General features: G+C 39.2%; 2 protein-coding genes across 3 annotated transcripts in view; one reads left to right on the forward strand and one right to left on the reverse strand.

Moving 5' to 3' along the window:
- The window catches only part of JMY (junction mediating and regulatory protein, p53 cofactor), a 71,436-nt gene extending 63,578 nt beyond the window's left edge, over positions 1-7,858 (forward strand). The window contains exon 11 of the mRNA XM_065662213.1: positions 1,680-7,858. The gene's annotated coding sequence lies outside the window, so the exon portion shown is untranslated. The remainder of the gene's footprint in view (positions 1-1,679) is intronic.
- A 7,833-nt stretch (positions 7,859-15,691) lies between these two features.
- Positions 15,692-24,613, reverse strand: part of HOMER1 (homer scaffold protein 1) — a 90,369-nt gene continuing 81,447 nt past the window's right edge. For both annotated transcript variants that reach the window (XM_065663090.1, XM_065663089.1), the window contains 2 exons: positions 24,298-24,378; positions 15,692-18,955 (listed from right to left, as the gene is read on the reverse strand). In XM_065663090.1, the coding sequence (XP_065519162.1) occupies positions 18,767-18,955; positions 24,298-24,378 (270 nt within the window). In that variant the 3' untranslated portion in view covers positions 15,692-18,766. The remainder of the gene's footprint in view (positions 18,956-24,297; positions 24,379-24,613) is intronic.

The following is a 24,613-nucleotide window of genomic DNA, read 5'->3' on the forward strand; positions in this document are numbered from 1 at the left end:
TCTCAGTGCAATTATTCTCTATTCATTTACTAGATAACTGAGAAAATTTAAACTTTGTGATTTGACTTAATGATTTTATTAAATCTAAGTTATTCTTTGGATCTTGTTGCATTGTTTAGCAAGAATACTCTTCCATACCATGGGTCTCTTAAAAAAAAAAAAAGGAGGGAGAGAGATTTTTCCAAGAATGACTTGAAATGTTCAAAATCTCATTAACGGGGTGGGCATCCCTAACATTTTCCATTGGAAGTATGTCCTCTTAGAAGTCTTACAATATAAATAGATGTATTCATCTGCTATCCTTTGCAGCCCCATAGAAGCAGCTCACAGTCACATGCCCCTTGGAGTTCTACTCACATCTGGGACCTGCTTTCTCTTAACGGTGTTGTATTTTATTATGGAAACAGTCCTGTTTTCATGAGATGAGACTATTTCACAGATAGTACAGATTGTGATTGAAAAATGGTCATACAAAATAGCTAACACTCAGAAAAGGAAAATAGCCCCCTGCTGTGGAAGCAAGTGAAATAATCTGTGAGAACTGAGATTGAGACAAAGCCCTCGGGAAATTCAGATGAGTAAAGACTTTTCACATAGATGAATGTGCTTGCTTGAACATACAGACTGGTTACCCAGAATTTATTACACAAGAGTAAAATCTAATGAAAGTGTGTTGTAGAAGTTGCAGAATAGTATTTTTTCTATAAGGTCACCCATTTAATACCAAGCTTTAAGACTGACTTACTGGTTTTTAACTGTAAGCTCTGCATATCCAGAAATTAGTTGCATAGAGATTTTAGGTTGAAAAGTCATACAAAAGTGTATTGGTATGTTACAGACTATATTTAATACATGTACATCTTTATAGGCTAAATGTAATGCAATTATTTGCCTTAGTAATGAAGGCTAAATCTGATCTAATGTTTATCAGGTGCCAAAAAGTGTCTCGATATATGTGCAAGGAGTATGAACAGTGCCTGCTGAAGCGGTTTCATTAATTATTTAACTTTGAAGACAAACTAATAGTAGCTGATTCCAGCAGGAAGTGTAGTCATCTCTTGTATTATATTTATGAGTTAACGTCTACATAATTTTATGAGTAATTTGTTTTTGAGAGCAGTTCCTTCCTTATGGGGACTCTAAACCATGCACAAAAATGTTGACGCATTCTGTGTATTGGAAGTACAGCTGAACAAGCAGTATACAGATGCAGTACCTTCTGTATGAAAAATTGGAAGATCACTGGATGTTGGAAGATACCAGAAAGAATCCCAAGCCTATCTGTGTGTGTGTACATAATGGTACACATAAATAACTATAGTACATTAAAGGGCACTGTAAGCAATGTGAAACCTGGGCTTCTGGGAGTGACAGACAAAGTAATGGAGAAGCAGTGAGGTTTTGTTCTCCGCAGTCTTCTAATGCAGTATTTTGGGCCTCTTAAAACTCTTAATCTGCATTCACGGCCAATAATACAGAAGGCAAAAAAAGACCTGGTCATACTCTGTGTGTTCTGGCTCCGAAGTTAGGTGTGTCATTACCCTGGGAGCAAAGAGAGTCAAGGCTTTTGAAGACACTGCTTAGTATTGCGTGTTGGAATTGCCTGATACTTTGATCAGATAGTGTTTGTACAGCCATTTAGCTTTTCAGATGTTCCTTTTTCTTTTTTCCCCAAACAGGTGATTCACAGCTACTGACCTGAGAGGAGAAACCCCCACTGAAGATTACTTTTCCTCATAATTTTGGAAAATTCAGAGCCAGCAGTTACAACCATCAGTTCCACAGGAGGCTTTCTTTGGCAAACAATTCAGTATATGGAAAAAATAGCCTGAAATGTTAATTTTTGAGTCACTACTTTTTGTTTGTTTGGTTGGTGTTGGTTTTTTTTTTTTTGGTTGGTCGGTTTGGTTTTTGGTGGTTTTGGGTTTTTTTTTTAATTCAAAAAATTCTGGTTTGGACAGAAGGCTCAGTTGTTTAGATGTGCATTTTATAGGATCAGGAATGCCCAATTCTTAAGCACATTTTGTATTTGCGTAAGTAATATGTGGCCAGTTAAGTGAGGGGAGCATATTGAGTATATATGAGAACATACTCACTTGCTGTTAGAGTAACTTCGGGATTCAGCCAAGACATCAAACTAGCTATAAAATGTTCCCTTCACTGCACTAAATATGTCATCTGCCTTGAAATCCAACTAAATATCTCCTTGCAGAGAAGGTGTAGCAGTGTGATGTTCCAGAAGGAGCAGAATTCCTAGTTGCACTACAGTAGCTGAAATTCATTAACACACAACTTAAAACTTTTTTTCTTCTTAGTTTGAAGTGTATGTCAGTGTGAAAAGTAACAAGTGACACAGCACAATATGGAACAAGAGTTGAATTCAGTACATATTCAAGCATGTGTTTATTTCCAACATGGTACATTTAGCAAGACATTGCAGCACCTTTTTAGAAGTTCATTTGTGGTCTGACACCTTTCTAAAGTGACATCTTCTTGCTTTTTTTTAATAATAATATTTAGCTATGCTGAATCAAGGTTGTTTTATCATTTGTTATAAGAAGCAGTATTTTGTAATTTGATACTTAAAATTATTTTTCTTTTTTGCTTTAAAATGGTTTTTGATTAGTCTAAGCAGCCTTCTTTAAAAAAGATCAAAGCACTTATACTGATGATTCAGTTGTGAAAATCACGCTTCTCTTGCTATTTTCATTATTCCCTTTAGTAGCTTCAAAAATGTTTGCATTCCATACCCAAAGGCTTATGGGCTGAAGAAAAAAAAGTTCCCTTTTTTCTTTTTTTTTTTTTTTTAACAAGAATTACAACTTTGTCTGTGGTGAATGCTTGGAAGTATTCCTAAATTTTGTGACTAATGGCTGCAGGCAGCTGTTCTTACACTATCACAGTACTAAGAGGTAGGTCAGTACAGAGATACAAATAACCTTGTACCATCTATAAACTCCGTGTGATGGTCAATCCATTACAATTTTAAGAAAACTGAATTTTCTGTAGCATTTTATTTTTACTACCATGACATACCCTGTGTTTGAGAAATACACAGTACCTGTCCTTTGTGTAGTGCGGTCCATTCACTGTTCCTCTTGTGGCAGACACACTATTATGCAGATTTGGGTTTTTTCAAGTGGAGTTACGTATTGCTGCTGTCATGTAAATGGAACATGTACTGTGTTAATAATAGAAGATTTCATGTCTTGCCATTTAGTTTATATAAAGAGAAACAGGAGAGCTTACCTTAGCAATAGGCTGTGTAACCTAAAGGTACCTTAGCTCTTGGACCCTTCAGTTTTTTTGCTGTGGCTCTCCTGAAATTGAAGCTCTGACAGGCATCTTGAAAGGATGTCACTTTACCCTTGCTCTCACAGGCATTTACTTAACGTTGTTGCCTTATTTATGAAGTTAGAGAACGTTCATTTTAAAAGCACCTGTGAGCAGTGTTCTGTAGAGTCGTATGGATTTTGCTGTATTAGTCATCAGGTCTGTATTTCTCTGTACTGAGATCAGCTCTATGAAGCAGATGATACTGGCTTTCCAAGGACCTAAACCTACATGATTTATTTTTCTTAAACTGCTCTGAACCCCGAGTTACGTGGCATGGTTCCAGGCTGTCTAATACTCTGTTCGTGTAGCAATAACAGCACTTTCAAAGTTCATCATAATCATTTGGCATTGCCTCTACTGTAAGCTGTGGTGTTTCTGCTCAAGTCACACCACACATTAAAACCAAGGTAATAAATAATCTGGCTGTAGCACAAAGCAGAACTACGATGCAGAACTGTAATTCAGATTATATGGGTCATCTGAAAGTCAGTGCTACATTAACAGTCTTGATAGAGCAACTTTAATGTCCATTTTTTTCCTGTCTTCCAGGCTTCAGTTTTTTTCCTTAGGCTACACATACGGGACACTAGCAAAATGCTGAGGGGAGGGAAAATAGTGTCATTTTAAAGTATAGGTGCAGTGGTCCTCTTGCACAACATTTGTGTCTGCAGTTTAACACTGTGTTGTGATTTATATGATTAGCTCCATGCTGTACTGTACCACAATTTTCAGATTTGTTTGCCATGTGATCTGTCATCTTTGCCTTGAAAAATGTGTGCATGATTGAAAAGAATAACTGTCCTTAATATGTTTTATATTTAGCTGAAATCTTAGATTCCTGTAATAGCTTAGTATATAGAGTTCTTATAAGAACGTGTATTTTATACGCACACAGAAAGTAGTTGTTATGCTAAGCATAGCAGTTTATATCAGTTGAAAACTGACATCTTCAGTGTGGAAAGTAAATGATTTTTTTCCACATACTGCTAAAAAAACCCAAACCAAACCTGAATTTTAATCCTCCACGAGTCACTAGATGTCACAATTCCACAAAATTCTCCACTTTGATATAAAAACTGTGAATATTATCTATAAAACTTCCCATCTTCTGTAATATGAAATTTTGTGGTGGAATGGCTACAGCAGCAAATGGGGAAATTTAAGAATATTCACAAGAAACTCATGGAAACTATTGACAGTCCTGCATTGAGATTGGTTTTCCCATAGCTGAGAAAAGCTGTGTTGGTCCTTGAGAAACCTTAGAAAGCATCACTACATTAAAAACAAACTTATGCAAAGGAAAGAGAGCCTCCATAAAAAGACCTTTCTGTCTATTACTGGTAATTTGCATTTGTGGCTCGACTTTATTATTGTGGCTGCATTGATCTGTTGCTAGTCACTTCAGCAGTTTGTCAGCGTTCAGGCTTTTTCCATTTTTAGACACTTCTTTCTCTGTTCAAATTAAAACTATTCTATTATAGTGTAACCGATCCAGCAAGGTAAAAAATGTTTATTATATAAATGCTTATAGTAGGACTGAAAAATCATCTATGAGTGGGAACAAGAAACAAAGTATTCAATTTCTACTAAAATAACCAAAATACAAGGTAAACAGCAATAGTCTTCGATCAGAAATGGAATCTGCATCAACATGAATTTGATGCTCTGATTCACAGAGATTCCAGATCCTTTACAAGTGACCAATAGTCTTATTTTCTTCACTTTACTATGCTTTCATATATTAGCTAAGTTACCTATCTAGGGTAGATGAAGGTTTGGGGATTTTTTGTAAATGTCACTTCTGAATTTTGGGGTTTTTTTTGTTTGTTTGTTTGTTCTGTTGTTTTTTATTTTAAGTCTGAGGGTCTGAATCCTACACCAGACACCTGTAAAACCAATTAGTATAATTATATACTGTGTTTTTTTGTGGCTGCATTGGGGATAGAATTCAACATACTTCACATTATTTGTAAAGAATCATTTTGAGTATAAGCACTATATTCTGTAATGTTTAATATTAATGACAGGTGCATTATTGGAGATGCAACTTACTGAGGAGACAGAAACTTCTGTTGGTTAATGTTACCTTTATTCCGTTTGTTGCACTGAATTTCAAGAGTGTAATTTGTAAATCAAGTTTGCTCACGTGTGTAACCAGATATTTTCTTTGCAATGCTTATGCAATTAGATTACCTAGATATATTTCTGGTAATTATTCCATAAGCATGGATAATATGTTATGTTTAGCACGACAGAATTCATGTTAAGAACACACGAAGCTTCTTGCAAAGAAAAGGAATAAACAGAAGCACCTTACTGGGAGAGCGCATTGCATGATTTCAGTGCTACTGGAGCTGACAGGCAGTAGGTCATCCTCAACTTGACTGCAAATTGCTCTTTGGTGTAATAAGCACATTGATGTACTGCTAGCAGTGCTGTAAAAAGTACAGCAATGGCTATTTTTAACCTATAAATATACTGTAATTTAAACTTTTCCTACAGAATGAATTTATATTTAATTGCTAATATGCCTACTACATAAATACGTAAAATTAGAATTTTTAGGAGGGTCAAGGGTGGGTGGGCATGCCAGTATATTTTGGGGAGGGGCTGTTGTATATACGGTTCTTTGCACTTCCTGTTCAGTTTGACTATTAATCCAAAACTCACAGCTCTGACTGTGGTGAATCTGCAACCTGACATTTACGTATTTTTATTGTGATTCAGATCTTCTATATTCTGTGGCCCACAGCTTCAGAGTTTGACAGAAAAGGTCATCTTTCCATTCTCAAATGTGAATGCTCTGATGTACCTCTAATATGGAAAATGACCAGGCAATGGATTTTACTCTGCTGAGTTTCCAGTGTTAATCTAGAGTATTATCGAAAGCTGATACCCAAGGCTGTTAACCAGTAGTGTGTCCACTTGGAACAAGTGAAAAGGATGATGGCTGTTTTGCTGAGGATAGTCCAAACTCTGCAGAGATTTTATTCCAGAGACTGTCACCTATTTGATACTTAGGTTTGCCATAGACTGGCTTGATTTTCAGATTTAGAAACATATTTTTTATTACAAAATGTTGGGGATATTCGCTTAACATCTCCCAGTGTGTTACTGTGGTTGTTGTATGTTTTGAATTTAATCTTAAGTATGTACAAATACATCATCATAAGATGAAAGCTTAAGAAATACAGATGGCTGCAGGTTGTCTTGCATGAATGAAGCCAGTGAAGTTTAATGAAACTAATTTTTTTGTTAAGCCTATTGAATATGTAAGAAATAATCAAAAGAAAACCAATTTGCCATTCACTAGCTTTGTGCAATATTATCAGTAGACTCAAACACTACTAGCACATTGTGCTTGGCTTTAAGAAAGTTCTTTAACTCCATTATATTCAAAAGAACATATTCAATGCATATTTTATTGTAAACGACTGCAAAGTTACTATGCCTAAAACTGCTCAATGTTATAAAGTATTAAGCAACAAGTATGTTTTAAAAAAAGGTAAAAAACTAAACAAGCATTTCTATCAATACCTAAAAACAAACAAAAAAAGTTTTAACTGTCTGCTTTTTGGTCTTTTTTCTTTAGTGCAGCTTTTCTGCAGTGCAAGTTTATTGCTGTGTATTTCATGTTTTCTATTATCATGACTCAGAAATGTAAACCTGTACTCACCTTCTTGTACATGCGATGTAACATCATACTCACAATTTTGGTGCTTTAAAATTATTCCTTTTTCCTTTATTAAAGGATATTTATTTGACCACTGTCTGGTTTTAACTTTGAATATGTACTAACATGAAAAAAATATTTTTAGTAGTTTAGTTCCCATGGGGAAAAACAATCATACCTAGTTCATCTGGTCCATTGTTATTCTTTGAACTCCTCAAGCTGCCTGTCATTGCTTCATGGCAGATGGTTGTGCCTAAGCTATGTTGCAGCAGGGAGTAACTATATTTGGGTAACTTCCTTGCAACTAAATCACATATATTATAGGTGTTGTAGAAGAATCTTAAGTAATGCAGGATAGTTTTGCAGAAATACAAATCACATACACTTTCTGTCCTTAAAGACAAAAACAGTACGAAGAAGGGTAAAAAATTAAACCCAGAAGTATTAAGAGCTTAGTTCCCTTACTACAATCTTCTACCCTTTCACAGATAGCCCATGGTAATGCCATTACAAGGAGAGAGCAAGGCTCCACCTGCAGTCACTTAAAAAGTCAAGTGAGGATCATGGAAAAGCTCGAATCAGAAACATGCAGCTTCTCTACTATTTGCTTTTTTTTTTGGTATATGTACACTATATTTGAAAAGCAAAGCTGATTGTAAATGAAGATACTGTAGAAGTACCTTTATGAGTGTTTTTAAGTTGTTCTGTTTTGTTTTCTGGGGAAGGGGACATACCCCAAAATAGACAACCGATCATGTCCCAGACTAGAGTTGCCAGCTGCTTGTTTGTTTTTCTCTATAGCCATTCTGTGTTGTTACTTATCTACATAAATCTTATGCAACAAATACATTTGTGTTGTGTATCTTTATTTTCTAACTCCGGTGTTTCTGGTACAAGAACTAGAGTGCAGGTAGGTCAGCGCAGGCACGTTGTGTGCCTGTACTGACTCATGTTTTAACATAAGAAAAATAAAGGGTTGCATTTCTGGAGCAGGAACTTTTTAGTGCAGTTATAATCCTGAGGAAACAAGAAAAAGGTATGGCGTTTATAGTAACAAAGTTAGGGAGGTGGTGGTGTTTTCAGTACAAGCCTACGCTGACGCTTGCCTTAACCAAAATCCAAGGCGTGGCTCAGTTTTTCCCGTGGTGTTTTTCACTTCTTGTGATAATGGCACATGTTGTGAATTTGGGTTGTGGCGGAGCATGTTGAACAAGTAGGAAATGTGTATCAAAACAAGCAAGTTCTTAATCACCACTGGCCTTCGCTGCAAGAGGAGGGTGGTGATTGTAGCTGTCCCCCCAGCAGCATGTGTGACGCTGGTGTGGGCGCCTTCACGTGTCCTGCACTGCAGGACAAACTCCTGCGGAAGACTCTTTGCTGCCAACAGCTGGTGCCTACTTGGGCATTGCAGAAAAGTGGCTTCTCTTTTATGACTGATGGGTATTCCTGCAGGTTGGAAGCATACTCAATGCATGCGCCAGAATTGCAGATTAGTGAGTATATCTGCAGGCACGCTTTGAAAGTGGTGATCTGCTACTGAGTAAGACCTGAATGTTTTACAGCACATAGAAGACAGGAGAGGGGTAGAACCATTTTGTCTTTTTTCATGTTCCTTACAAGTCAGATCAAAAAGTATGTTGTGAATAAGTATTCAGCGGCAACAGCCCTTCTCAAAGCTGTAGAAATAAAACACCTCCTCTTTCTCACAGAAACCATTACCTGGTTTCTGTTGTATTTGTTTCTGTTTTACCGCTTAATACTCAGCAGAGGTGATGGAGAGAAGGGAGAGAAGTGAAAATACAAAGTGAGTCTGTCAGGTCTCTTTTTTCCAAACCTGTGAACTGTGCCTTACCTCTGCAGGTCTTACTGCTGCTTCCCATCATAGGGATAAACCCCTTTTACAGGGCTTACTCTTCCTGCCACAGGAGGGAGCTTAAAGAAGCCCTGGACTTCTGCAGCACCTCTGAATCACACCAGCAAAGCCTGGGCTTCATGCTCATGTCATGGATCACTTACCTCGGTCTAGTGGTATAGGAGTGTTCTGCCACTCTGCTTTTACCCTTCAGGTGGGAGGGATGTAATAAACCTGACGATAAAATAGCCTCTAAACTTTAGATGTCCCCTTTGCACCTCAGTCTCTCATACTTTCTCTAAACTATATTCAAATCTTCACCATGGAAATGGTGACTGTTCGGATGTTCATCAGCTCGAAGACAGCACATCTCTGGGCAGGTGGATAAAAACAGGCAACAGTTCCTATCTGCTGTTACAACTGCTGCCTGTCTGCGTTAGCGTCGGGGTTCACTCTCTCCTCATTAATCACACAGAACTCTGGGGAAAAAACCCAAACCAAAACAAAAACTACATTCAGGATCACTCTCTCCATCTGCTGCCTCTGTACCTACCTATTTGTGTGCTGTCTGTGGGATGTCTGTTGGACACACTTGTGCCACAGACAAATTGCTTGTATCAGCTTTTTTTTCACCCTTTCTCCTCACCAGGAGGACAATAGATTTGACTTCCCTAGGACATCTCAATATGCCCCATATCGCTTATATAAAGCCAAGCACATTCGTGGTCTTTCAAACAGAATTCATTGTTTACTTCATGCTTTTATCTTAAACAACTTCTCTAATTTGCATCACACTCCCCTCATAATGTTTAGAAGTCACAGGAATAAGAAAAATCGAAGAGCCATGCAATTCATACAAAGCATTTATATTAACTATACTTCCTCAGTGTTTAATTTTAATCCCATCAGATTTCAGTAGGCATGTACCCAAGCTCTTAGCATACAAAATCATCAATGCATGCTCAAACTGCCATGCATGTTAACTACACAATGTAAACAACACAACAGACACGTTATGAATCAATTTCATATGACGCATCATAAAGCGATGGCCTTTTTTTATCCCCACACTCACTTGCTGTGAGTAAAATGACTATTGGAGTGGACAGAGTCTGGCAAAAACAATTTGACAAAGGCGGCATTGTACACTGCTCTTGGTTTCAAATGTTCACATGTTGAAAACAAGAACTGGCATTAAAAAATAAAATCAGCAATATAAAAAATACTTTAAAATCACACATCCTATCTTTTTTTTTTTTTTTTTTTGCTGGAGAACATATACCTGTGTCATTCCCATAATAGTTTTCTGAAGGTTTCTACTGATGGAAGGTCACCTCCTCTCCAAGGGATCCACTGCAGTGCCTACTGGTTGAAGGCTTCTCATAGCAAGTATCATCAACGCTAAAGCACACGTTCATTCTTCCCCTGCCCACTACCGCCGCGTGAACGAGTCATTGCCACCCGCTCTGCAGCAGCGGTTTGTGCGTCCCGCACCCCGCGCCCCTGCTCTGTCACGCAGCTCTACATAAACCCGCACTCAGTGGCACCTGGTGTGGCGCTGGTGAGGTCTGACCCTGCCTGGGCCACCCCTCTGGCGCTCATGGGCAGCACTCACCGGACGGAGAAGAGCGGCAGGCTCGTGAGCGACGCTTGGAGCGTCTGCTGCTGCTCAACCCGCTCTGGGAAGTGATGGGAGGAGTGCGGGACCGCCTCAGTCCAAGGCAGCAGTAGCTCAACACTGCTGACCGATAGCGCAGATCTCTGTTCGGGAGATAAAGTCTGTCATCTTCTTTAAAATCAACCAAGCCCTCCCCTGTAAAAAAAAAAACAAAACCCAAAACCATTGTGTCTATCTACTCAGGCTATGTTTTCAGGGAGAACACAGCCCAGTGCTGCCTACCGGGGCTTGCTTTCCTTCGGTTTGTGCACAAACTAACATCTATTACAACTAAAATGCACTTAAATACTCCAAAGTAGGTACAATTCCAAGTCGATGCTATGTCCCATTTCACAGAAAAAAAGCCCTTCAAATCTTTGGCTTTTAATCTCAGTTCACAATACGAAGCTTTAAACAGAAACTCTGTGTCTCAACCAGCACTTGTCGGGACTGCTCTGCCAGCCACCTGGGATAAACCTGGATTCTGCTCCCAGCCATCAGCTGCCCAACAGATCTGAAGTCTTCTTGCCTTTTGTGGCCCAGACACGTGAACCTGCTGCAGCTCTTAGTGGTACTCAAGGTTTCAGGGATGGTCCTGAGCAAGATGTTGTCAGTACCAGCCTGGTTAGGTGACTAAACGTACCATTTGGCTCCTGCTCCTTTTGGAGCTCACCCGGTGGAAGGAGCCTAGCTGTTCTGTAAAGGGACACTAAGATGCTGTTAGCCCATCAACAGGTCACTGACAGCAGTCCTTTAAAAAACCTCCTAACACTATGAAATACTGTAGATTAGAAATTCTTCACTTCTGTCAAGACCTTTCAGCTGATGAATGCCCGATCCCCTGACACAGCACTCACCAGGTAACTGTTTTCCAAGTAGCGACGCCCCAGCTTTTATTCAATATACGACATACAGTTATGCTTATGGGAGCTATGAAAGCCAGCTCACAACTTCCTCAAGTAGCAGCTCCCTCTTCTGGTGCAGCACTTCAAAAGAGAGACTTGAAATGTCATGTCCAGGGGTGGATGATCTGTGTCCTTGAATCCTGTAATAAACCTTCTGCTCTGCCAGGGTTATTGAGGAGCTCGTGGGTTTGGACATACCAAGAGTCCTTGGTGTGGTTGCTTGGTCACCCACAGGGCTGACTGCTGCTGCATCCCGAGGCCTTCATTCCCTCTGGGTTTTATTTTTAGACACTATGTCCTTGTTACAGCTTCATTACTGCTACGGGGTGCAAGTGCCATAATGCCCTTAAAAGCCCTTGAACCTACAGCACAGTTGGTACCTGCCCGTCCCGCCGGGCCACACAGGTAAGTCTTGCAGGTAGCTTTCCCAGTCTGTCTCAGTGTCCTGCACACTGCAGCAGCGGCACAGAGCTCTGCTCTCATCGTGGTCCTGCTGCTCTAAGGGAAGATTCCTTTCCGAAAGATCTGTCTCCTCCTAGCTGATGGCAGAAATCCTCTGGCTAGATGAGAATGTTTGCTGCCCAGTATATTATCCCTTTGTTTTAGCAAGACAATCACCTCAGTTTCTTCTGCAAACAGTCTGCCAATCCTGACATATTATTGTATATTGACTTGAGGAGTTACACACACCTTAGAGGAATTCTCTGTTTCTGCAGTGCAGTCATCATCAATAAAGAGCACACAGACTCCTTTCTTCTGAAAATATTTTCATTGCTCTCTGCTTTAGCCAGCCTTGATTCAAAATACTTCCTTGTGGCATGCTTCGGTTAATACTTGCCTAGAACATCCCTGATGCTTCCTCATTGCCTCTTCTCTTGGCATCTTTGGTTGGCTGACTCCTTCGCTGAGGCTAAGAGATGTTCATGCACAACAGACAGCACCCTATACCTACAGGTATCTTCTATGTGGTTTTCGTTTGGGTTGCTGATGTGCCTGCCTAGTGAGCAGGACACTGGATGTCTATGTGTCTCATTCCAAAAGCAGTTCAGGACTGTATTACATTCATTATAAACATGTGCTTGGCTGCTCCATGTTATGCAGGTCAAAACAACATAGACGGAAAAAGGGAAAATACAAGAACTATAGGATAAAACAAGCATTGACTTGAGGGTTCAACTGGTAACAATAACCACCCCAAATAAAGCTTTCATCATCTCTTTTTCTTTCAAAGAGGTGGTGAAAAGGGGCTTACATCAACCCAGCACTTTGCCTGCGTCTGTAAGATCTGCAGAACTACATTTCCCCTCTGTTTTCTTCCCCTGCAAGCATATCTCCAAACATCTCCGGAGCAAGAAGGTTCAACTGGTGGTCACAGGGCTGCAGTTTGAAGGAGCAGGTTCTGAACAAAGGGCAAAAACTCCTTCAGGGCTGCTTCTGGGACAGATATCGAGGGCAGCAAGTGCAGACGCGACGGGGCTGGCTTCCACACTGCTAGCAGGGTTTCGCACGGAGCCTCAGCAGCAGGGACTCGGTGCAGGATGCTCACACTAGGTACTACTTGAGTCACTGAATACACCCTATTACCCTGGCTCCTCTCACTAAGTGGAAGTCAAATAGAGAGCTGTGCCTTTCACTGACAGATTTCTGGTTCCTGTTGCTGCAGATTCCTCAGAAACAACACTGCTGGAATTACAAAAACAACAGTGTATTCACATGCAGAAAAAGTAGATTTGATCTTTACATTTCCAACCACAGGCAGGGGCTGTGATGTCTCTTTTTGCAAGGAAGTACAAGACCATTTTGCTTCCCACTTCTTTTGTTTAAATTCCTGTCATCATTTAACAAACTACAGTCCAGAATCAGGATTTCCAAGTTCTTGTTCCCTCTCTGAAAATCTTACGCTTGCAAATACCTGCATGACTGTATTTAACTCAAAAAGGGAAATCCATACACACAGGTTGTACTTAAACATACCTTGTCAGTGTAGCTCTTCCCTTCCCCTTAGCATATGCTCGTATTGTTTATGAAGGTTGTGGGCTCTGCCTCCTTCTTGATCTACTAGGAAAAGAATTCTTCAAGAATTACCAGTCACAGAAATGCAAGTTCTCTTCCAAGAAAACTTTTAGGTTCCTACTTTCAATCTAGTGGAAGCGAAAACAGCTGACACTGCTGGGGCCATGCAGTGAGATGAGACTCAGATGAGAGCAGATGAACATCCCCAGAGCAGGGATGGACAAGGTCTGAAACTGCTTCTAAGTTAAAAGAAAAATCCCCAAATCCACCTCAGAACTTTGTTACACAGACACCACAGGTGACAGGAATTGATGGCAGGAAAAAACAGGGAGTGTTGTCAAACACTACTGATACCGAACCTCTAGAGCTGTGAAAAGGCTGAAAGGACCTGAAGGGGTTTGCAGACTGTCAGGATGTCGGCTGTGTTCATGACACACACGCCTAATGCTGACCTTGGGAAGCCTATAGCAACCAGAGCAGAGTTTTGGGGCAAGCCAGGTGTGTTCAGTATTATCAGGCTGTGAATGCCTAAGGAAAGCAAAATCCCTTTTAATGAACGTTTCCTACCTGCTGCACAGCTCAGGTGGTCTATCCTTTGCTGTGCAAACCATTCCTGCCTATGTACAGTTACACATAAAGGGATCTTGTTGACAGCTCTGCACTTCCCCCCGGATCGGAACATCTTTGATGGTTGCTCCTCCTGCCCATGCCTGTGTCTGAAAATGACACAGGCTGCCAGATGCACGGTTACAGCTGAGCTTTGCTTGTGCAGGACCTGGCAATGAGGGAGAAAGCGGGTACAAATTAAGCTTCTGTTTCTTTGGTCCTAGGATGAGCTACCAGAGGCAGTACTGCAGAGGCAGTACGGGCAGCTACAGGTCCCTGAGAGGTTGTGGAGGGCAAGCTACGAGACCCCATACGGTTCTGTCTATAGAGGTATTGTGATATAAACACTGGCACCTGCTTTCTGGCTATGTTGCACGGCCAGAAGAGTGGACATGAGCCAAACTGACTTCAGGATCTAACACAGAACTCTGTTCTTTGTTCCCAAACGTTTAACATAATGGGGAAAACTAATCCTACTTTTCTGAAATAAGTGGAGTGAAACAAGGGACTAACGCTACTAAGCAAAAATATAGATTTTTAAAAGTATGTTATTTGTTGACTTGTTCTCTGCTTAGCACCATTCAGAAGTAGTGCACACATGCAGCGCTACTAAGAATATGTAAACAAGACAATCTGAACACTGCTTTGCAGAGCCATGCCCGTTTCCTGAAGAAAACCTGATGTATAGTGGGGCACTTCACTGACATGTCCATTTACTGAGGCTGGAATGTGCACATTTGGATGGAATTTCTTGATGATCCTTGACTTTAACTGTCATCTGACATCCAGACCTAATCTCTAATCACGTTTATCTTTGGCCTCAAGATCCATGATTTCTGCAGTCAACCAAATTAAGTGGTTTTACTGACATCCACAGTTCTGCAGGGAATTAAGGTCTGCAACAGTTTTCCATTCTTCTCTCCGTGCAGTATTTCTGAAAACAGGTTTTGATTTTGACTTTTGAATGCGGTGTTCATAAAGCGCTCTTTAGCACAGAATATAAAAGAAGACAGAACAAATTGAGGGTTAGCCTGTTACTGAAGGTAAACCTGAAGTTAATCCCTAACTGGTAGAAAGATGAGCAGAAATCAGAAATCTTTCATAACTGACAAGACACATCCCAAAGTATTAATTTTTAGTTGATGCATTGTTCATTCTTGTGTGGTTTTCTTTAAAGGAATTATCCTGGGAATGCCACCGACAGCATTAAAGAATACTTGTTAGTGTTACATCTGGTTTAGCCCTTTATTTATTTTTATTTTACCTGAAAATTTATTTTCTCAGAGACCTTGTAACAGCATTTCTGCATTATCAGTTCATTTTGTCCTCCTCTTTCCTGGATATATTAGCCAGGAAGAGGAATTCCCAGTCTGTAACAGACACATTAATTCACACGTTTTCCTTTGTCCACATAGAAAAATGCAATTTCTGGATCATTGAGGCATATGGATCATGAACAAGACACTCCAAAAACTAACTATCCAGATGGGGATATACTTACAAAAATCTTTTATGTCAAAGTCAGGATTTCACAACTTAACACACTAATAATGCAAAATCCAGTAGCACCTGAAAGATTAAGGTAGCTGCTGCTATCACTTGCACACACTTGCAAAAGAGTTAAGAAAAAAATAAACAGTAAAAGTACATTCTCCAGAGAACAGCAAGTGTATTTCAAAATAAAAAAAATGCATTATTGAGTTTTCCTTTTTTTTATTTTCTTTGTTTGGTTTGTTTTTTGTCGGGTATGTGTTAGGCTTTTGGTAATTCCACCTTTTTTTTTACAACACTGTAGTTGCCATATAAGAAGTTACACACAATGTGACTGCTCTCCCCTACAGTGCAAGTTCATGGTCATGTTTTCAGGCTATAGTACTCAAACACTGTTTCCTCCTATATATATTCCCACAGGAATATATGTGGGAAAGCAATATTCCAAGTGGGCAAACTTCCATTGTAAAACAGAAGTGGAGAGACTACAGTAGGTATAGCCACCTAAGGATGAACATTAGATTGCAATTTCCAAACACTCACCTACTGTACATAAACATTGAAAATAGTCTTAGCAATAGGACTTTATTTATATGTGCACGTGCGTCCACCTTATCCCACGTTTATGTTTGGCAACTATTTGGGAATTCAAAGGTGCAGTCCTCCATAACTGTATTATTAAAATAAAATAAAAAAAAAATTAAGCATATCTACTCTATGAGTAAAGAAATTCTCAAATATCAATTTCCAATTTTAAATTTAATTTCAATAGGAAAATATTAAAAATGTGCACATCTAAATTTTTCCATGTTCTGTATATACATATGTGTGTGTACGTATACATAGAAATACTCATGTACCACACATAGTCACAAAATTTAAGTGGAAATATTTCTGTCCACTATTTTCCCACATGTAAATGACATAGTATCCTTAAAAAGTCAATAATAATATCATTAAAAATAATATTACATTTATTCCATCATTAATGTTTTGTGGTTTTATTCTTTCTTCATCCTTATTATGTCCACTGAGCATCAACAGGCCAGATTCTCCTTGTACTTCCACAGATGTTAGGACAACTGAATCTTACTGACATTCAGTTGTCATAACACAAGGACACATCAAGGACACATCCGGTTTACAGCAGCTAAAGTGACAGGAGAATCAGGCCAAAACATCCCCAATAAAATTAAAAAAATGGTAGTATCTGCTCATCTGGACATGATGAAGATAAACACACCACTGTGTAAAATCCACCGAATGCAAAACATGTAGCTCACCACAAAGTAAGTTTTCAACCAGCAGCACGCTGAACCAAGCTCCCCCCACCCTTTTAATAAATAAAATACATGAGAAAATACCCCCAAAACATGGAGAAAACTTAAACATTGTCTACATTACATACTGTATAATACACAACGGTTTAGCATTTGACCTAAACCATTTTCCTGACTAGTCAGGGGAGACCTGATAAACCACTGGTAAAGAAAATAACCCCAGTATTTTAGAAATAAAGCATGTATTTCTAACAAAAATGAGAGCCTGTGTGTATTACATGGTGTGTATACACACAGTACACACAGGAAAACAAACTTATATTTTCTAGTTTTGAATAGTAGTCTCTAAGTGGAGAAAATTGTGTTGTACAAATTTAATAAGCAGCTAGATTTCATGTTTAACATTCAAATTAATCTGGGGAGCAAACAAAGGTCCATGCATCTTTTGACTCTGAAGTCTGACATTCATTCATACATTTTAAAAAAGCCTTCTTCTTCAGCATTGCAAGCAGTTTATGGCAAGAATGTACTTTGATGCAAGATGCATGACACTTGGCTTACCTTTCGAAGAGGTTTTTGTTTTCTAAATAAATCTATTATATAAAGACATGTGTGTTTGCCAAAAGTCTGTTAAAATTACATCAAAACAACTTTAAAACCTGCTCACTGAGGATAATTGAATTCAATTTCCTGTTTTTAAACATTTAGTTAACAGTTCAGAATATTGCCTGGTGTGTTTTCAATTAAGATGTGATATGAAGACCATAAAAGAGTAAACATGTCTCCATTTCATTCTGCTATGACAACAAAACTTCTACAAGCGGCTTTCTTGGTTGGACAAGTTCAGCGTACGAGCAATTCCTTACAATAGCTCTATGCCTTTAAAGCAATCTGTAATAAAACAGTACTTTCCATAAGCCATTATTCACAAAACCTGAAATTCATGAGACATTCCGAAAAAGTCTCCTGCAGAGCAGGGTAACAGTTAATTTGAACATACATATTCGATATATGTATCAAGGCCAGAAAACAAATAACTAGCTATTCCTTGTTATCTGTGCATGTCAAATTTTACATTTAAAATTCTCAGGGGGTTTTTGCCTTTTTTTTTCTTTTCCCTTTCTTCTGGGGACTCACCTTCCATCACTGGTTGGCTTCAAAATACAGTTAAGTGGAAGATAGCATCTCACTGTAATTACATGGAATTCATATGAGAAAGTAAACCTGACATTGGACAATATTGCAGAACACCAGAGTAAGCTCCATAAAGAAATACCGTATCTTTCAGTATATATATATATATGTGTGTGTGTACGTACATATATATATATGTTAAAAAAAAAAATTCCAGACCAACCAACCAACCAAAAAACCCCCAAAGAAGAACTTTATACAAGCAGTTATAGTAACTTTTTTTCAATTAAAGATGCAACTCTCTCTCACTCCTGGCAAGAATAAATCGGTAATGGCACTGCTTCTCCACAGTGCAAAGTATCCTGAGAAATTATTAAAACCAACAAAATAAAGGGCTGTCATCACTAGGTTTTTGCACAAAACACAGCAATTAAATATCTTAAATAAATAAAACAGCAGACAACCTATATTGTTTCTATCACAAAAAGGGGAAGTGACCTGGGACACTGCTAATTCTTCCACAACTCATAATTAGAAAAGGATTGCATTCAATTACTGTTAGTACCTTTCAAGGTATCTGTGGCCAATAATATACAAGGAGGTAATCTGTAATTCAAGTTTTTTTTGTTGTATTTTTTCTAAATTGAGATACTGCTAAGTAAGTTCTAAATTTTATGTTGAAATATGACTCAAATTTAAAACAAGCCCTCTCAGAGGAGCAATTTCTAATTTTGTGCAACTTTGATGCAGAGCCCAACACAGTCTTATGAAGAGAGACAGTGCATCTTTAAACTGATTGGCACTGAAAACCCATTTTCTTTAGCTGCATTCTATTAGCTTGGCCAAGTTATCTCGTAACTCTGATAGTTCAAATATTTTTCCATCAAGAATTTCTAAAAGTGTCTTCAAGTTATTGCGAAATGCTTCTTGCTCATTCTGACTTTTCTCCAGACGTTGCTCTAGATCAGACAGCTGGCCTTCCAGGTCTTTGTTTCGAATTTCTACTTCCTTCAGAGAAAATACATAACATGTTAATTACGTTGTCTGCAAAGAGAAAGCAGTCTCACCTCCTGCTGGTATTCGTGTGCTTGTTTTGTCAACAGTTTTCTAAAACAATTTGCAATCCTTTACAGTCTCCACTAAGCCAAAACCAGAACCCAAATATTTATTATGATCCCATACATACTGCCAATTCTTCCATTTTTTCAGTAATTCATCTGAAGGTCAGAAATTTTTGCAGAAGGATAAAATTTAGTCAGTAAACAACGGATGGTAATATACTTACTCTGGTAAGTTACTGCTTCTATCATTCAGAAATGCACCACCTACTGAAAACAGCTTCTCAAAGGTTTACTTAAGTTCAAGTATTCCCTGATTTAGACTACATGAATTACTCAAGGAGACAGCTCCCATTAAACCATCTCATACAGAAACCCATCCAGTATACTGCTTTATGGATGGAGGAGTACTGCTTTATTCCTGTCCCACATTACACAACTTTTCACCCTGACAATTAAGACAGAAACATCAACTAGCAAGACTGATGTCAAGGTGACACTGATTGTGACAAATTTAAACCAGCAACTGTAAGCTGAACATCTTGTCTTGCTGCACGGTGCCCCAGAGAAACCCCTGCAAGCGCTGGCCCCACAGCAGCACACCTGTGGGAGCAGTAAAGCATGAGAGCCAAGCTGTTCCCATACAGTATGTAGGGGGACAAGGTGGTGCTGTGTTACACACAGGTGAAAAGATCTGATCCTGAACAGGCCCAGCTCCATTCCAGAGCCTGGCTAGGGATGGAGGTCCTGGCCACCCGGCTCTGTGCAAACCAGGTGCTCTCTCTTCTATCAGATGACTAATTTGGCTGTCGCATGGGTCTGGAACAACATATTGCCATTTGTCCCATACATTGCACACCTCATAAATTCATGCTAAACTTCCGAATTTCCATTATGAGAAACACTTTCACAGGCAGCAGAGGGAGAGTGTTTTCAGTAACCCATACGCCCTGTGGAGCCATTCTCTGGAAAAGTGCATAGTGAATTCATCCACTTACATATGTTACATATATTAACATTTTTTCAATACCTCCTCCCTCGACAATGGCTTTGTGTCACAAAGCTTTAATGGACCTGCTCTGAGTTTTTACAACTAGTTTCACACAGCCATAGGAAGCGTGATTTGGCAGCAGCCACTACGCCAAGTGCAAGGGACTCCTTTTTCTGCCCTCCCATTCTCCCACCAGTTTGTTTTGTTACAATTCTTCTGTCCCCCTGCAAAGCTAACAAATATATTCATGTTTACACTGGAAAGATCTCAGCTAACCATACGAAACATCTTGACCGATACAGCCAAGAGTAGCAAGTATAAAATGGAAGCCTTGTGTCAGTGTCTGTGGCCCAAGACATGCTTCCACCCATGAGGAGTCTGATGGCAGCATCAACGAGCTGCTGCATCCCTGGCCAGTGGAGGGATGGGGTGATGTGACCAGTGCTCAGTTTTGGCTCCCAGTCTCTGGAGTGGTGGAGAGCTCTGGGACCCCTGCAGTGGTGCAGGCAAAGAAGGCAGGTCCTTGAGAACCTGATCTCCCTGTATCTCTGGCTGCTTATGCAGCCAAGGGTTATGTCCAAGCTGAACTGCAATACCTCCCTTACTTCTTGTTCGTAAATGGGCAAGTCAAAAATTACAGTTTTGGGCACTAATCTTGGACAGTACAGATAGGAAAAGGAATTACCACTTGCTGCCAGGACCAAGAGAAGAATTAAACTGTTTAACACTGGCAATATAGTTACCAAAGCACTATAGGAAGCTAACTGAAAAGAATATTTGTAGGAGCAATTAAAACACATGTATGCTTATAGAGTGATTTGCTACCACACTCCTGCTACAAACAAGCTGATTATAACCCAGCCATTCCTTCTGATGTTTTTTTTCACTGAGCCTACTCCTGCCCTACAAACTGGGTACTGACAAGTACTACCTAGTATAGTGCGTGCACGGGTTCAAGACCCTCTGAGACCAAGTGACTGCAGTACAGGACTAAAAGGGAAATTTATAGTCCTCTCAGCTCTGCAGGAATAACAGTCCTCTCTTTAGCTCACACAAAACCGACTGCTGTTTGTCAATGTTTACTCAGAAGTCCTGCATTTCCTTCCACTCATCAAATGTGTGTGCTCTAGAAACTCTCCTTGCCACTGCTCTTACCCCAGACATGATTAATTTCTATAAGCAGACAAGCCAGTGATTAAAGGGACCACTTTGGAACAAATTGACGGATACATATATGGCTCTATTTTGCGATATTTGGGCCCGAAGAGTATCCCAATGGCTGTACCTAATACTGAAGATCATCTCTCAGGTCCTCCTCAGACACTTTTAAACTGAGGTATTGTTCTGCTGTGACCTGTTAGGGTGGTAGCACCCAGGTAAAACCAAAAGCTTTGTGTTAGATGTAGGCACTTCCACCCATATTCAGCCACAGACTAACTCTCCATTGCTAGTCCTTGCCCTGCATGTCTTCAAAGAAGAGATCCATTCTTTTGTTCAAACTTCCAGCTTGCATATTTTATTTACATTCCATTCTTGCCATCTCTTCCCTAATCCATATACACTTAGCTTCCCAAACATTTCCTCAGACAGACTTTCTCCAACACTTCCTCCTGTTTTATTTTCCTTAACTGATGCGTAACATATTTAGTGATGTAGGGGAAGCAGAATCAACTGAAATACACCAGGAACTGTTGCTTTTAACTTCTGGAAAATGCTTCTTCCCAAATTTTACATTTGATCCTTACACTTATTTACTCTAGACTAATATTAATGATATTTTCTTTTCAATAGTACTGCATTGCAAGTTCATGTCCAGCTCATGTGCAGTTTCCTATTACAAACAAGTCTACGTCTTGAAGAAGTGGAGAGGTGTCCCTGTAATGTAATCTGTTCCCTAGTTGGGTCATTTCACTTTATTTGCAGTTAATCTCATCTAACAATAAACTGACTCTTTTGATACATTCAGACCCTTTGCAGAGTGTATTTTGCCCTGTTTTTAAAAGCTCTTCTTACAGCAGATGCAATAGTTTCTCAAACATTGTTTTCTTCTATAAAAGATATGTTATTAACAAGTTATTGTTTGTTGTTTGCACTGTAATCATCTTCTGTGGAATTCAGCACAAGGATCTGAATAAAATATTCAAACCATACACAACAGCTATATTTGGGAATCAGCCATAGTAATAAAGATACCCTGACTTACTGTTAGAGTCACACTGATCATGATTCATTGAATGCCTTCTCTACATTGCCAATGGAATTACTAAGTAACAAGAGCCCCAATACGCACCTTTAACAGTGATAACATACTGCTTTTCATTGGAATTTGCCAACTGGATTTCTAATTCATTCCCTGGTATGAGTGCGTTAGAAATGCAACACACCTTGAAATCGTAATTTCTTGGTATACCACATTTTTCCTACAGAGTATATTCCAAATTATTTTAGTGTTACATAATCCATTTGCAGGCACAAGAGGGAAAAAATGCAGCACAATAAAAAAAGAGCACAGACCCTGGGGACAATTACCCTGAGAACAGATGACAAGTCAACTAAGTGAACAAATGTGAGGTGGTTTGTCTGGAGGCACAGAAGAAAACACCATCTCACTGATGTCACAGTTGCAGGGTGGCTCAGAGTAGGCTGGTGTAATCAAAGCAGGACAATTACAGCAAAGCAAACACTCCAGGTATCTTAGACAGGTTGCATCAAGTCAGTAGCAAACTTTAAGCTTAAGAAAGGCAAATTTTAACTGATATCCTAAGTGAGCTTGAAATTTACATGAATTGAACCATGCAGGCCTATTTTCAGAAACTCTTCACCTACAACATGACATATGGACATATATAGACAATACATCCATACTAAAGATGTACCAAAGGAAGCCTCTGACTCGATAAAATAAAATTTGAATAAAAACTTTTCATTTTCTAATCTTCAATCTTTTACTAGCCTTTCATAAATCTGTTTGCTAAGGATAGCTCATTCCTGGCTCAATATTATTTTTCATATGATCTTACATTTAAATTATTGCATATGCTACTGCTAGAGCAATTTCCAACTTTCATTATAATCTCCCTTTAGAGTCTATCAGATAAGTACTTTTTCAGCTGAAAATTCCCATTTTTAGCCTAAAGCCAACAATTTTTTGAATAGTGGAACAGGCAAGCTCAGGTGTATTCAAAGCAATCCTTAAACATTGTTTAAAGTAATAGCATACTTTTTCCTAGTAATTTGACTTATGAACAGGGACAAATGAATGAAATAATTTTCTTCTTATGTGATTTACTCTGTAGGCTAAAATGAGATTGAAGAAAGTTCCTATTCATGTTCACACATTTCAAAGAATAACTAAATAATTTTAAAATTTTTAAATTTTCTGTGGCAAGTCTGACGGGGCATGATTTAGGTCATGCCGCAGAACAGCGAGGGTTGCATTTCAGCAGTTTGGATTTGGAGCTATTTAATACCTGAGTTTGCATTCCTATTTAAATTCTGAAGTCTGACTTCAGAATTTCAGCCATCTAAGCTTTGGTTCACCATACATGTGTGTTGACTGGTCAGTCCAGCAACAGACAGAAGTAGCACAGGAGAAAGTACTAAGGGCACATTGATTCTGGTAAAACTGAGGTCTCTGGCTTTACACACAGTAAAGAAACAATCCACAAAACCCAATAAAACCACAGTGATTCTAAGTAATTCCAAGAAAATGTCAAAGTGTGTTTTTAAAGACTGTACTACACATGAAGCCTTCAACCTTTACTTTCTCAGGTCATATTTAAAAGCTGAATAAACTCATCCCATATATATCATCATCCAAGCCTGACGTGGCACGCAAGACCTACGGGAAGACACTCCAATGAAAATGAGACCAGAACTGCCCAGGACATGTATTGTTGAAAGACATCTGCTAGCCTGAGAGTACTCTGTGGACTTGTAAATGAAATTTGGGTCTGTTCCCTCAGGTACAAGCCTTTCAGTGGCACGCAAGACCTACGGGAAGACACTCCAATGAAAATGAGACCAGAACTGCCCAGGACATGTATTGTTGAAAGACATCTGCTAGCCTGAGAGTACTCTGTGGACTTGTAAATGAAATTTGGGTCTGTTCCCTCAGGTACAAAGAACAACTTCATACAGAAGGCAGAAATCTTGATACAAATTCCTACGGATCATCCCAGCCTACCACTTTGCAATGCAGTCTAACTTACATATTTATCTGGCACCTTCTGTGAATATACCACAAGTTGCTGATGATTTTTTTCCTTCTCTCTAAATTAAGATGGTACAGTATAGCTCACCTGTAACTTCTGGGTCAGAGAATCCCTCTGTGCCTGGAGCTCTCTGGCATTGTCGATTTCTTGTTTCAATCCTTCTATTTCCTAAGGGAGAAGAAACAACCTTGCTAGCGATACCTTACCTGTCTTGGCTGCAGGTAAGCTGGCTATTGCTTCTTCTCCCGAACAAGCCATTGCAATGATAACAAAACTGGCAGTTGGCTACCGCCCACCACAGCACATGTTTAAGCCCTGCTCTCAATACTCATGAATCACAGTCCCAAATAAGTGATTCCTTTGTGAATAAACATTTTCTTTTGTAAAAGTCCAAGTTTTTCCT

Source organism: Lathamus discolor, chromosome Z, assembly GCF_037157495.1.
Source record: "Lathamus discolor isolate bLatDis1 chromosome Z, bLatDis1.hap1, whole genome shotgun sequence".
Taxonomy (NCBI): domain Eukaryota; kingdom Metazoa; phylum Chordata; class Aves; order Psittaciformes; family Psittacidae; genus Lathamus; species Lathamus discolor.